Here is a 13,955-nt window from a genome sequence, read left to right on the forward strand (position 1 = left end):
ATATAGAAAATACTAACCAGTACAGCTGTTTTTCATTTATGTTAAAGAAAATGGATTTAAAGGAACTAAGATTTCCATTGTCATATTTATAAATTACAAAAGCCAAGGCCAAATTATTCCACTGTACACAAAACAAATTCTTCCAGTTTCTATTTTTAGAATTGGCTTGAAAATGATACCCTGTTGGTGGAATATAAAGATGAAACGAATTCAGTTCTGGTGATACTAAATATCAGTGCAAAAAGAACAGTTCCATAGGACTCCAGCTGCAGGTGTTTTTCCAGTAAACCAAATACTTAGGCCCCTCTGAAGTTGTCAACCACAAGCCAAATTCATAGCCTGAGCAAAGGTTAAGATGTTTCAGAATGTTTCCCCTTCCATCAACAGGGATGCAGTAACCGAGGTGATTAGTTTGCTATATGGGGTAAGACAACCCCCACAGATGTGCTCTATGGATTTCTAACCTTCTGGAACATAAGGAGAATGTTCCAAGGATAGGTTTTACAATGAAGGATGTTCTCCAGTTGGTTAGCCTCTAGATTCACTCCAATAAGAGGTAGTTGCCCAAAACACCTCAGAGAGACAAGTTGAAGTAAAGTTTTCCTCCAGTTGATAAATCTTAATAGATGAGAAATAAGGGGTATGGTTCTAAATTCAACACAGGAAGGCATTTAAAAAAAAAAAAACACACTTTACAGTAATAGAAAGAAAAGGTTTCACTATGAACACCAAACAAAACTGAAATCAGGAGTAATTGCCAGTTGGGTGAAGAGATGTGGCTGGTTCAAAATGGATAAAGTGCAACAGCCTTAGTTCTGGCCTCAAGTGGTAGCCCTAAATAAATGCACACAACTCAACAGGAATCTGAACGATGAGTTTAAGATAGTAATTTGGCCTGGCCAGACTGTCAATTGTAATAGCAGCAAGTACCAAGACTGTCTTTTGCAAACTCCTTTGAGCCCAAAAGGAAAAAAACTGAACCCAAAATTTAGACTACACACAGGATAAAACAAAGTCTAAGGACAGATGAAGGATGTTAAGCTGCTGCATAAGGAAGCAGAATATGGTAGTCTAGAATAACACTTAGGAGAAAGCTCATGGAGGAGCAGGATAAAGGGAAACCACAGAAATCCTACTGACAAGCTAGGAAAAAATTCACATTTGATGCAAGGAGTGGAGGCACTCAGAACAGTATATACTGCTTGAGGGGCAATGGTGGCAACTTTCAACAAGTGCCATGTTTTTTTAAAGTCAGAAAAAAAAAAACATGTTCCCTAAGCAAATGGCAAGGTAAAGGTCCTTTAACATTGTACAGCATGTACTGTACTACACAAAAACCCAGCACAGTATGCAAAGACTACTGAAGCATACCCATTTACCATAGCCTTCCTAAATTATATTTCCTTTTCAAGTCTTCACAGCAAAGGACCTGAATCATATCATAGAATTGTAACCCTAAGCAATTAGAATGTCTACCAATGCATCAGGATGATTGAAGACCTCTATCCTGAGGCCTATAAAGTTCACATCCAACTTGCACTACTTGGTCAGCCTTTTGCCCAAAAGGAAAAGGCCTCCTAATCAGTAATTCAGCTTTGCCAGCTTCCAAGCATTAACACATGCCAAACATTAATAAGCAAGAGACTTAAAGATGGAAATAAAAGTTTATTTGTCAATTTCATGGAAGCAGTTACAGAAGACTCAAATATGGTCACAAGAGGAAATCCAGCCTAAAAAAGGGGGGGGGGGGAAAGAAAAAAAAAAAAATTAAGGTATAACTTGATTAAATCAACTCGTCACCAAAACACAGCCAACTTACATACCTTATACTAGTAAAGAATTGAGGCCAGTTTATTGGAGTTCAACAGGACCAGATGACACAAGTGTTCTGCGTTTCTGGTCTACACTACGACCTAGAGAGAACAGCAAGTTAAAAAAAAAGCACAAGATACAGTTCATGACCAAAGCAGTTGAGTAAGGGGGAAATCACCTAGTCTTTGCTTTCCAGGAACGCACTGTCCTTTGCACAAACTGTCTAGTGGCTGGTTTGCATCACATATGAAGACACTGCAGTGGAAGAAAATCTGAAAAACAAGAAAAAAAAAAATCAGAACAGCACCCATTTTGGAGTTCAAAATGAAAGTGGTGAATCATCCCTTACAGGTAGTTTCAACACAGCCCCATCTTTCACAAAGGAAAACATTTTCACTTCAAATCTCTTCAGGTGGGAGGGGTATGTTACTCTCTGGTCACTAGATACAGGATGGAAGACAGTTGTGTTTGGATCTGCAGAGTTCTCACAGCTAGGGAAAGAAAAAAATACTTCAGTGACATACCAGAATATGGCATATTAAAATGCTTTGCAATATTGGGTACTTCCACACCTGTTAATAATAACATCCCATCCAGGAGAGCTGTCCATATCAGAAGAAGCAGTAGCCCAGCAGTTTTCCAGAAATAATTCAACTTGTGGATCTTTACTGTACAATAGCTCCACCTCAAAGTATAATGGTTCACTCAAATACTTCACTACTGGATAGTCAGGCACTCCATAGAAGTTGACATAGGAAACATCTGCAAAGAAAACCAAAATGCTTAGAAAAAAAAAAGCAAAAAAAGAAAATTAAGTTACTGCTTTAAGGACCTACCAAGTGCAAGCCTCATGACAACTGTAAAGTTACCCAAGCCTGGCTCAGCAACAGGCCCAGGGTTACCCATGGACTCAAAGTAGACAGTCCTGCTATCATTTATACGATAGTGACAGACCACACCAAATCTGCAAAACAAGTTCAAACCATTAGCATCTGTGCTTATGTATAATGGGAGTTCAGACAAAGTTAGCACTAACCTGTAAGATGTTCTTGAGGAGGTCCATAAAATTTCATTCTCATAAGTCATGATGTTATTGTTAAACTAGAACAAAAGACACATAATTAAGGACTGTCCACAGAAAAGGGTGGGTTACAATCAGGAAACCACTTACCTGTCGAGTTGTTTGGCAAGAGTTGGCATTAAAATAGAACACTGCTGTACCAGCACCAGACTGAGCAGGTCTGCAGCTTGGGTCCCTGAGGGTGAGCTGGCTAGGCATCATGTCAGGTACAGACTCCAGCTTCACTGCCAGGGCGGCCATGGATCCATTGGAAAAGCATTCTGAAAATAGACCAGTTAATTAGAACTTTATATATAAAAATAAAAAAAGGAAAACAAATCAATAAAAGGGTGATTACCAATCATTTTTAGTGGAAAGCTGCACGAGAGCGAGAAGTTTGCATAGACCCAAGATTTCTCAGTATCCTCCAGAGTTAAGTCCAGTCGAGTACGGATTTCTGAAGACCTAATTAACTACAGAAAGAAAATTGTTACTAGCCATTAAGATGTTCATGGGGAGGAAGGCAAAAAAAAAAATACACAACTTACTTCATAGGCTACATCAGGAGAGTTAAATGGGACAGTTAACCCAGAATGGGTTGCATTCTCCCAATAAGCATATTCAGCAGCCATTGAAGAGGTGAGGGATCTCTTGCCCACAATGAGTACCCAGTTTTTTCCCAGATTCCCATTTGTTATTACAACAACAAAGGAGATCAGGCTGCAGTATCCAGTTACAGAAGGTGGAACTGGAAATCAAAAAAAAAAGGGTTAGTATGGTTTCTTTAAAAAAAAAAAAACTCATCAAAACAGTGAGCTACTTACCAACATCCTTTAAAATGGCTTCAACTTCAGCTGGGTATGTAAAAGACTCATTTTCAGGCAGCACCACCAAGGTATATACCAGAGGTAGAGTGTACTTTCTAGTGTCAGGAGAAAGCAGCTACAGGGAGAAGAAAGTAGTAAGGATCTCTCCACAGGATTAAAAAAAAAAAAAAAAAAAAAAAAAAAAATTGTAGATGGTGGGGGGGAATAAAACTCACCTCCACCAGTACATTAGGGTCTTCAAATGGCACTTGCAGAGTGTAGGTCAAAGAACCATTGGGAAAGGTATGCTCTTGAACATTATAGCCTCGCTGGTTGGCCTCTGGTACAGTCAGTGGTCCCGTGTAGAAGGAAATTTGCACCAGCTCCACATCAGGCAAGAATGTGCCCAGTGTTACATTGAACACCCTTTCATCAGGAATAGTGTCTAATGAAAAACAATAGTTACTAAACAAGTCACAGGTCAGTTCAAGAAAGGGCACATTTTCCCTCCCACTTACTGTTGATAACATGTGGAGGCCTTGGCATGAATGGCGTAGTTATGGGATGAAGGATAGTGTACTTTGTTTTATCAAGGGTATCATCTTGCCAGGAGTGTTCCAGGAAAGGATCAATAGAGTAAGTAATACCATATACATTGGACTTCACATGACTCTGAAATAAGGAAACAGAATGAAAGCATGAAGGGAAAAAAAAAAGCAGGAAAAAAAATCCAGTCATTCATGCACAAGCAACATTTGTACCTTATATTGTCCTCCAATAGCCCCTACTGGAAATGTAGCCATGATCAAGTTGGGTCCCACATCTAAAGTGTAGTTCCGGTCATTAATTGTTGAAGGGGACAGTTTGTCACCATTCACTCCCAACACAATATCAAGGTCCTTGATAGGTGTAGTTGGAACAAGGGGGGGTAGAATGCGTGGGATGTTCCAGGTAATCAGCTCTTCAGTAAACATGGTGCCATCTGAGAAGTTATATGTAGCAGTTACCATACAATCCAAATATGGAGTTGGGCATATGATATTTAAGGGCATCTTTACTCACCAATAGGACAGGCAACTGCAGTGTCTACCATCATGATCAGCCATTTCTGTTTGTAGAAAGTAGTGGACCGGATCACAGACATTGGAACACCTTGGATCTATAAAAATGGGAACCGTTAGGGACTGTGCACCAGGAATGTCAGATATAATGAATGCTTGAGCCAATACATACAGTCTGCTGCTGGCTTTCTGAAGAGTTGTAGGCTGCTCGCAACACAATCCTGGTATGCGTTGTGTTGATGCTGTAGCCTGCCTTCATAGCTTGAGAAACAGTCATGGATTTCTTTTCAGCAAGATAAAAGACCACTTGCCAGACATCATTTTCAGCAACAATTGCCTGGAGAATAAAGGTGGGGAGAAAAGGGTCAAAGGAAGCTCCAGTTTTGATTCTAAGGATCTTGAAGCAAATAAAAAAAAAGCTTACCTCAGGTACAGCCAAAGACCAGTCATCAGGCTCATCCTGAACAAACTCTGGATCAATGAGTGGTATTCCCCTCCTGACAGATACCTGTGGGTCACAATTCAAAGCACATAGTAAGCCCAACATCAGATTAAGGCAAACCCACTGACCACGAACCCAGCTTTGAAGGATACAAGTATGGTATTCTACCTGCACATTCCCCTAACTGCATTAGAGATTTAATTAGGCTTTTGGCCCACAATTCAAGTACGAGTTGTTTCTCTTCTTTCTACTTATTCCTTAGGCTTGGTAAAAGTGCACAACCCATGCCCCCCCTCATAGAGCCCTGGCGAAATCAAACCCAATTCATTAGCTGAATAGCAGAATACTGGTTTATCCTTACCTCCATATAGTTTCTTTCACACAAGATTTCCCTTGCTGCCCATGGAAAATAGTCACATGTAAGGCTCTGGATGTATTTGGTGGGGAAAGATAGACCCCCATTTGAAGATACCCTTATTTGTACAGTGAGGGTGAAGGACTCATCCTTCTACAAGGAGGAAGGAAAAGAGCAGGTTAGTATTACACTAAATTTAAAAAAAAAACAAAAAAACACAGGGTAGCAGGAAGGTACTTACAGTATTTTTGGCAAAGCAGCTCAGCACAGAAGCAATGAATTGGACATTTCCCCAGAAGTCAATGGTTATGCTATATCCACACTGAGTTGCTAGTTTTGGTGAAATTGGTATGAATTGTCCAGATGAGTCTTAAAAAAAAAAAGGAATTGTTCAAGCTACTACAGAATAAGCAGGGGTTTAAGTACACAAGTTTTGGAAGCATTTTGTATTTTTTCAGGGAGGAATGATAGTTATCAGAAAATACACTTTACCCATTACATCGAATTCGAGATGCTTCCCCCAAAAAATAGACCCGTCTCCCTCCATCACCATTACATTCCCTTGACATCTGGTCTTCATGGGCCCTATAAATCATTAAATCAGCGTCAGAACACGCAAAAGCGCAGATACCAATGTTAGCACACAAGATACACGAGCACTTACCTGGGCTTTGCGTCCAAACCTCCGTTAACAGTGCTAGAATTAACGTAACGCTAAAAGACAAAACAGAAAGGTAGTTAAAAAGACAACCGATAAAAACTCAAGACAGCCCACATCACAACCATAATTTACCCAATCCGTAGGTAACACATCCTGAAATCCAGAAGCATCGAGTCGAGAACCAAAGGTTGTTTTCCACAGTAGAAACCAAAAGAAAACTGAACAATCTGATGAGCTTAACTGCTGACTCTACCCTGCGGGTTTATAAAGCATGAAGGTCTCAGCTAATATCAATTGAGAATCCACAGCATCACAGCTGTTTCACATTTGGACAAATAGTTTCTCATTACTGTTATCAAAAGCGTGTCTCTTCATTAATTGGATTACCCATCCTAGACGTTTCTAGTTTTCTAAACGAAACGTATTTCAAATTGTATTAGTTAATTGATGTTTTTTATTATGAATGAAAACGGTCAGAATTCATTTGTAATTGAAACAAATCACAATCCTCTCATCACGATACGATGTTGTCCAACAACTGCTTTGTTGTTGTCATGATGACGATTATTATTATTATTATTAGTGCATGCGCTTTTTAAAGAAATCAGATCATAACCAATTAAACTGGGCATGAGATCGCTGCTACTAGTACAGTAAATGAACGAAATACATATCTTATATATTAAATTATGTTTGATTTTTCACCCGTTTTTTAAAACTCCAGATGCTTTTTTTATTTTTGAGTAAAACAGTGGATTAACATTACCAGTGCCAATGCGCACGCTGAAATCCCCGATCACGTTTCCACGAAATATATTACAGTATGTAAAATATTTACAGTATGTTCAGATATATGACTTCTAGACATATTGTAGTATAATTTCGATGACTCCCTCTAGACTGATTCCTGCCCTGCTAGATCCCAATTTGTTATTGCTAACCAGACCCACGTATATCTGGTATTGTAAAAGATCCTGCAATTCAGCTATGCTATATGTACTTGTCTGCATTTCTAAATTAGGCCTTTCTTACTCTTACAGTACCTTGATATTGAGTGAAACCCTTCTTCATCAAGTACGGGGTTTGTGACCACAAACTTTATTTTCTGGCCTGAAGACCTCTGCATTTTCTATGAAAGTCCTGTACTTTCAGAATTTGGCAGGAACTACTGTACAAAGTGCCATTCTCAAGATATTTACTTTTTAAATTAACATTTTGTTTGACGTTCAAGACGTGTTTGATACGTGGTGCTTATGTTTCCAGTGCTTGCTTATTTGATCATTTGGGGAACAAGCAGACATTGTTTCAGGTTTGGGGATTTTCTTTTCTGTTTAATCAGGAGAATGAAGGAGAGCAGTAATGTTAGCTTTACTATTTAAATGTTGACACACATTCATCCATTTTGTTACTTTAATTAATACGTGACACTTCAGGTTGTGACAGCTCTTCTTTCAACTGTTACCTGGGTGTGTAACAGGTTCCATCAGGAGGTCAAGGCTAGGTCATTACTCTTGTAACATTGTTACAGTACACCTATAATATGTAGTTTCTGTGTGGGAGGGCAGACTTATGTCCTTACTTTTGTAACACTGTTACATCTGGAATGTGTGTGTAACAGGCTCCATCAGAGGTCAACGTTGGTTATTACTCCTCTAACCCTATAACATCTAGTATTTGTGTGCAATGGGTTCCTTCAGGGGTCAAAGCTAGGTCATTACCCCTCTAACACTATAACATCTAGGGTATGTGGGTGTGGAGCAGGTTTCTTGGAGAAGGAATATACAGTATACAATATCATTACCCCAGGCACACTCTTAACTTTGATCACTTACTGGTTTCCTTTGCTACTAGCTATAAGGTACTGCACCAGATTTTATGAAGTCTCCAATTGTGTCAATTCTCCTAATTAGCAGACACTAGGATCTTACTCTACAGACTATTCACCCTGCAAGGATGTTTCTGATCCTCTCGTCCTAGAATCCTTAGTCATCACCTCAATGTGTAACAGTTTCATCTATTTATCTGTATCTATACTCCACTGGAGATTTACCATTTGATGTATCCATTTTGGGGATTCACGATGGTGTAGTGATTAGCATGGCTCCCTTTCAGTGCTAGGGCTCTCAGTTCAATTCCAGACCTGGAGTGGTGTCTGCATGGAGTTTGTGTGTTCTTTCCATGTTCGCATGGGATTTCGCCAGGTGCTCCAGTTTTCTTCCACAGTCTAAAGACATACTGGTAAGTTAATTGGCTTTTTGGAACATTGGCTCTGGTGGGATTGTGTGTGTGTGTGTGTGTGTGTGTGTGTGATGGCCTGGCGTCCACTTTGGAATTGTGCTGCAAAGAAAGGGAAGCAGCTGATGGAAAGATCAGGCTTACAGCTGTAAAAAAAAGTGATTCAGAGATGTGTTGGTTCGAACAGCCACTATGTCCAATACAGCTCCTAACTGGAGCATAATGAGGAAAACACAAATGGGGATTCTGATGTTTTACTCAATTTTTAGTTCTAATCTGTTTGTCTTTTAACCAATATTTTAATGAGGTAAGCTAACAGAACCTTTTGAAAATAAACTATATTGTACTAGTGTAACAAAAAGTAACAGCCAAATGCTTCAAGAAATGTTAAATGTTAAACGTTCGCATCATCTATTAAAACTCTACTGCTTCAATTAAGTACTAACCACCAGGTCAGCAAGGATTAAAAAATAATTGTTCTTATAGTAATGAATGTCACACTAAATCATCAGCATGAGATTTGTAATCAGGGGAAAAAGAAAAAAGGTAGAGAAACCATTTTCACACGCAAAGTTTATTCATGCCAGAATCATACCTACCTGATATGAGTCCTACTGTGTAGGCATGATGCATACTTGAACATAACAGTGCAGACCAGGAATCTTGTGAGGATCTTGATGGGTCTGCAGGTTTTCAATTTGACTCAGCTCTTTAACAGTCTAATTCTGCTCATTACATAAGCTAGTTATTAGTTCAGTTAACTGGACAACATTGTGCCTGGGAAAAAAATATTTTCAGATCTCTGAATTCAAAAACCTAATAATAAAGTGAGGAAAAATACTTAATACCTTAATACTTAAACAAAAAGTATGCAAATAGTTTTAAAAACACTTTTTTTACAAAATAACACATTTATTGTTTTTTTTTTCCTCCAAAAGTAAGAAAGAAAAGTTATCATAACTAATTTTAACAAATATGTCAGATTGGTTTTGGTGTGAATGTTACTGTTGCACTACAGCAGAGAAATCTAAGAATAATCTTCTATCCAATTGTTGTTTTGTACAATCAAAGCTAGACTTCATCCAGTAAAGTTCTTCACACAGAAGACTTAGTGGAGCTAGAAAAACCTTGTGGGTTATAACATAATGAAGGAAACAACAGGCACTCAAACTCAAAGGCTCTCTAACTCAAACCATTCCAGAGCCTTAAAGCGAGGAAAGCTCAACATGTACCTTACTGGCAAGATGTGGAATTCCTTCTAACTTTCGGAAAAACTCTTTCAAATTCAACATCTTACTTCTCTCAGTTAGAAAGGTGAAGTTCTTTCCTATTCCTATTCTTTAATTCAAGTTGTTTAAAAAGGAAAACTACTGTATGTTTCTGTTTGTCTTCACACACTGTAGTTGTCACAGGGTAGCAGGCTGACATTTGTGTACAAGTCCATTGCAAGCAGCCATACAGACACAAACACACCAGGACACATTTTCCCGGAATCCAATTAATGTATTGGAATGTATTCGAACTGTGGGAAGGAAACCCATGAAAACATGGGGACAAAATACAAACTCCACACAGGTAGTACCAGAGGAATTGAACCCAGGTCCTCAGTGCTGAGAAGTAGCAATGTTCATCACTGCACCACCGTGTCACCCAAATGCTAAAATCATCTGTTAAAATCATCATGCCAAAGTAAAACCTTGCAAGTTTCCTTTCTTCAAGTTTTACAAATCCAAATAGTCAACACGATTTCTGTTTTTCAGAAGTGGTACAGTTGCTATGGTTGAAGTAGGTCAGGAATAGTCAGAAATGTGAGTTATTCGGATTTGTGCTGTGTGTTGAAACACACATATAAGGTATCTTGGTTTTAGCACAAAGGGTATTACTGAACAAATAGTAATATAAAAATAAGACTATAGTGATACATTTGGTCATTGTTTATCTTTCATGGTCCTTAAATCCAAAGATTATGATCAGGCCAAAACAGGATCACACTGGCAGTCTGAGCAGGTCTCACAATATATTAAATCGTGTAATGGGCAGTCTAGTCACAGTGAGCTCTCTTCGGCACTCTCAGCTCAATTCCTCATTTTGACATCACTTTGATCTCAAAGTGTCGGGCTCTTTTCCAGATGGGCTCCCTCTATTTGAACCAGTCAAGGGCAACAGGAGGGCTACCAAGAGGTGGTATCAATGTTGCATTTCTTCAGGTTTGCTTTCACCGTCTCATTGAAATGCTTCTGCTGCCTTCCTCTGGTGCGTCTGCCTTGACAATGCTGGAAGAAGACAGGCTCATAAAAGAGAACCGAGTATCACCTCCAGGTGACAGGACCAAACAAACAGAGCAAATGGTGGATGTTGTATTTTAATAACTGAAACACAGGCCTGTTATTATTAGACAACAGTTACAATTAATTCGCATTCATTTTTGTGGTTTGCAAATGGCATGTGTTCGATTCCAGCCTGGGGTGGTGTTTTTAAATGCTTCCTCTGTGCCCCTGTGGATTTTTGTGGGGTGCTAACGCTTTCACCACAATCCAAAGACATGCTTTCCGGGTTAACTGGTGTCTTTAGATTGCCTCCTGTATGTACACGCCATTTATTTCCACCACACACTGTTACAGCGCGGATTCAGCTGCGTGTGAAAGAATGAAATTAAACAGCAACGAATACAGTTCATCCTTAGCAACTTTGCTGTTAAAGATGTTAGTGGAAATGTCATCAAAAGTGACCTCCCTTATACACACCCCAAAGTCGTAGAGTTTTGCCAGACACTGGTGAACTAAGTCTTTTAAAGCATCTCCTGACAAGTTATTGCTTAATGAGTACGCAAGGGGCAATTTCAAGTTTCCATTTACAGTGACCAGCAGGAAAACCAAAGCTTCACTTGCAGCAGAGTCCTTGGGGGTACCCCCCAATGGGTCCCCCAACTCAAAATCTTCCTCATTAGAGCTGTCCCAGTCCAGATCTGCCTGAACAGTCCCACCATTGATGCGGAGGTAAAACTCTGTGTCCTGCAGGGAGTACCCGCTGAGCCACTTGAAGAGTTCCTCTTTGAAAGGATGGCCAGCTGACACATCTGCCCACTCCCTCAGCACACTGGGGTGGGGGAGATCCAGGTGCTGTTCTACATATTTGTAAGCCTCTGGGGCATGTAAGTGCAAGGTGAGGCAAAAGTGCCTGGACTCAAAGCTGTAGTAGCGGCGGTGAAGGGTCCTGGATTGAATCCTCATTTCTTTCTTTAGGGCTTTTAAATCCATGCCACCCAGGGTGCTATCTATAACATCTGAAGCCAAACCAGACGGTACGAGTTTCTTTCTCTTCAGGCACGTCATCAAGTCTCTCATCTCCGCCCAGCGCATGCCCAGCCTGCGCTCCCGCTGCTGGCTGGCTTTCAGCTTCTTCCTGGCTGCCTCCAGCTGCTCCTTGAGGTCTGAGATCTTCTCTTTGGCCGCCGAGAGGCTGACCAGACAGTAGCTGTGGTCTTCGTACACATTGACAGGCTGGGCTGGCTGCTCAAGAGGGGTGGAGATGGGGGCCAGTGCTTTTCTGCTGGTGGCAGTCTCCCGAGGACTGGACGCCTACAAGAGAGAATCAACAGGAAGGTAGCAGTGTTAGGAAAAGAACAGGGACTGTTTAGCAATGTTGAAAGAATCATATTTTCTCTAAGTGTTTACAAAGGTTACTGTTTTTTCTTACACCTTTCTTACTCTTTTTCTGCTCTTTCTTTTTGGCTGATTTTAGGACAGTTTGAAGATACCACTTTTGTCACATTATGATGCCATTAGTAATGAGAGAAAGTCCAATTTAATCCTTGAAGCAAAACTGAGTATCACATACATGCTCCTTGCTAGCATTCTGGTTTTGGAACCAAGCTTCAGTAAAGTACATTGTACTCCAGTATACTCATATTTACTGGGGGTGTAAAAAAATATCTTGACTCGGTTGGATAAAAACAAAACCAAAAATAAAAATCAGCTTGATTGTACTCGTCAACTAGGGCAATAAAATCATGTCTGATACTGTAGTATTTTCTAAGAATTAGCTCTAAATATTAGCTTTCGGGAATCGTATACTGAATCAACAAACAAAACATTACCAACTTTACCTTTTTGTGTTTCTGTCCTGGGAAATCAAAGATTGTGGGCACAGCATCTTCTCTCAACCTCACAGTTTGGCCCGTTCGGTCAAAGCATGATGCCTCGAAGTGATTGGAGCAGAGAAATGTGTAAAGAGAAGGAATGAAATCAGCCCTCCTGACATGTCGAATCCATGCAGTCCTCCTCTCCTTGTTCAATGGGAATCTGGGTGGTTAAGAAAACATTTGCAAAAATGTTGTGTTAATCCAACAGGCTCGAGTCAGCAACCCATACTAACCCATTTTGAGTTATACAATGCTTTCCAAACCTAAAATGATTTTTTTTAAATATGATACTCTACAAAATTCAGGGAGCAGGATGACAACAAAATATTCAGTAATTACACCATTTGAGGTTAAACAGAGAATCACTTGGTCTGAGAGATTTTTTTTCAGCAGTGTCAGATGGGTTATTAAAAATGTGATATAATTAGTATTGTTGACATTTACACACATGGGAATCACAATATTTATATAACTCTGGATACAATTTCAATGTGGTATCTTTCTCTATAAACATTTATATGATCAAAAACAGTTAAACAGGTGACAGTGGTCAGCATAACTGCCTTACAGAGCTGGCGCCCTGGGTTCAATTCCTGGGGTGCTATCTGTGTAGAGTTTGTATGTTCTCCTCATGTTCATGTGGGTTTCCTCCCAATTCGAAAGAATTGCTGGTGGGAACAAAGATTCTGGGAAAACTGGCCCTGGCATGTGTGTGTGTCTGTGTTTGCCCTGCGATGGACTGGCGTCCCACCCAGAATGTATCCTGCCTTGCACCTGCTGCATGCTGGGATAGTCTTGGCTGAAACGCATGCAGCCTAATAGCAAAGCACTTCATGGTTCGTGCCATGATTCAATTTAATTTAAAATAGCACAGTGCAACCCAAAGCATCTAAGTCAGCTCTATTTTCATAATCAGCTTGCAAAAGAAGAAAACCTACAACCTACAGCAGTTACTCAGCTCATAATATTTCAAGCACCAGCTTTGTTAGAACAAAGTAAACGTATCCTACCTGTGAAAACTCACACCGCAGTCCTTAGTCCTGATGTTAGTGCAGCCGTATGCAGCGCAACTCGTGGGCATACTCCAAACAGCAGAAAAGATAGCCAAATAATACCTTCTAATTCGGGATAGTGCTTCACCAAGATGACAGCCCACAGCTTCATACGAAGTTAACCAGCTCCCTTGCGTTATTTCCGTATTATTTCATAGAAACTTACCAAACCTTGCAAATGCGCACTAAATGTTAATGTAGTGCTGCTAAAGATACTTCTTTATATATATTAGTATTCAATGTTATTTTTTAGCTCAATAAACACTCTTAAACCACATATCTCAAGCAAAATCTTCATCTTTAAACGTCGACATTTCTGCGCTTGTCGCT

At 39.8% G+C, this 13,955-nt stretch overlaps 2 protein-coding genes across 2 annotated transcripts; both read right to left on the bottom strand.

Annotated features, from left to right (window-relative positions):
• Nucleotides 1–1,645: 1,645 nt before the first annotated feature.
• On the bottom strand, nt 1,646–6,440 carry LOC102685229 (uncharacterized). Its single transcript, XM_015356955.2, has 22 exons — nt 6,330–6,440; nt 6,201–6,250; nt 6,029–6,121; nt 5,778–5,905; nt 5,543–5,689; nt 5,164–5,247; nt 4,912–5,076; nt 4,741–4,837; nt 4,440–4,660; nt 4,197–4,350; nt 3,915–4,123; nt 3,697–3,814; nt 3,421–3,620; nt 3,231–3,345; nt 2,984–3,153; nt 2,849–2,913; nt 2,649–2,776; nt 2,385–2,574; nt 2,162–2,303; nt 1,991–2,084; nt 1,824–1,913; nt 1,646–1,730 (listed from the first exon to the last, which is right to left on the bottom strand). The coding sequence occupies exons 1-21, from the start codon at nt 6,365–6,367 to the stop codon at nt 1,852–1,854; spliced, it is 2,670 nt and encodes an 889-aa protein (XP_015212441.2). The 5' UTR covers nt 6,368–6,440; the 3' UTR covers nt 1,646–1,730; nt 1,824–1,851.
• A 3,474-nt stretch (nt 6,441–9,914) lies between these two features.
• Nucleotides 9,915–13,947, bottom strand: LOC102685030 (THAP domain-containing protein 2). The gene is made up of 3 exons (XM_015356811.2): nt 13,584–13,947; nt 12,538–12,733; nt 9,915–12,010 (listed from the first exon to the last, which is right to left on the bottom strand). Exons 1-3 carry the CDS (start codon nt 13,652–13,654, stop codon nt 11,048–11,050), a joined length of 1,230 nt encoding a protein of 409 aa, XP_015212297.1. The 5' UTR covers nt 13,655–13,947; the 3' UTR covers nt 9,915–11,047.
• Between the last annotated feature and the right edge of the window lie 8 nt (nt 13,948–13,955).

Source organism: Lepisosteus oculatus, chromosome 2 (assembly GCF_040954835.1).
Source record: "Lepisosteus oculatus isolate fLepOcu1 chromosome 2, fLepOcu1.hap2, whole genome shotgun sequence".
NCBI classification, from domain to species: domain Eukaryota; kingdom Metazoa; phylum Chordata; class Actinopteri; order Semionotiformes; family Lepisosteidae; genus Lepisosteus; species Lepisosteus oculatus.

What these genes read in the sequence shown, in the direction of transcription:
- LOC102685229 (XM_015356955.2), bottom strand. Translation starts at nt 6,367, where the DNA reads ATGCTTCTGGATTTCAGGATGTGTTACCTACGGATTGG. An exon ending in TGGGATGTTATTATTAACAG is followed by an intron (nt 2,304 to 2,384) that starts GTGTGGAAGTAC and finishes TTCTTTCCCTAG; the next exon opens with CTGTGAGAACTCTGCAGATC. An exon ending in GGGCTGTGTTGAAACTACCT is followed by an intron (nt 2,085 to 2,161) that starts GTAAGGGATGAT and finishes CTTGTTTTTCAG; the next exon opens with ATTTTCTTCCACTGCAGTGT.
- LOC102685030 (XM_015356811.2), bottom strand. Translation starts at nt 13,654, where the DNA reads ATGCCCACGAGTTGCGCTGCATACGGCTGCACTAACATCAGGACTAAG. An exon ending in TGCGGTGTGAGTTTTCACAG is followed by an intron (nt 12,734 to 13,583) that starts GTAGGATACGTT and finishes TTAACCACCCAG; the next exon opens with ATTCCCATTGAACAAGGAGA. An exon ending in CAGGACAGAAACACAAAAAG is followed by an intron (nt 12,011 to 12,537) that starts GTAAAGTTGGTA and finishes TCTCTCTTGTAG; the next exon opens with GCGTCCAGTCCTCGGGAGAC.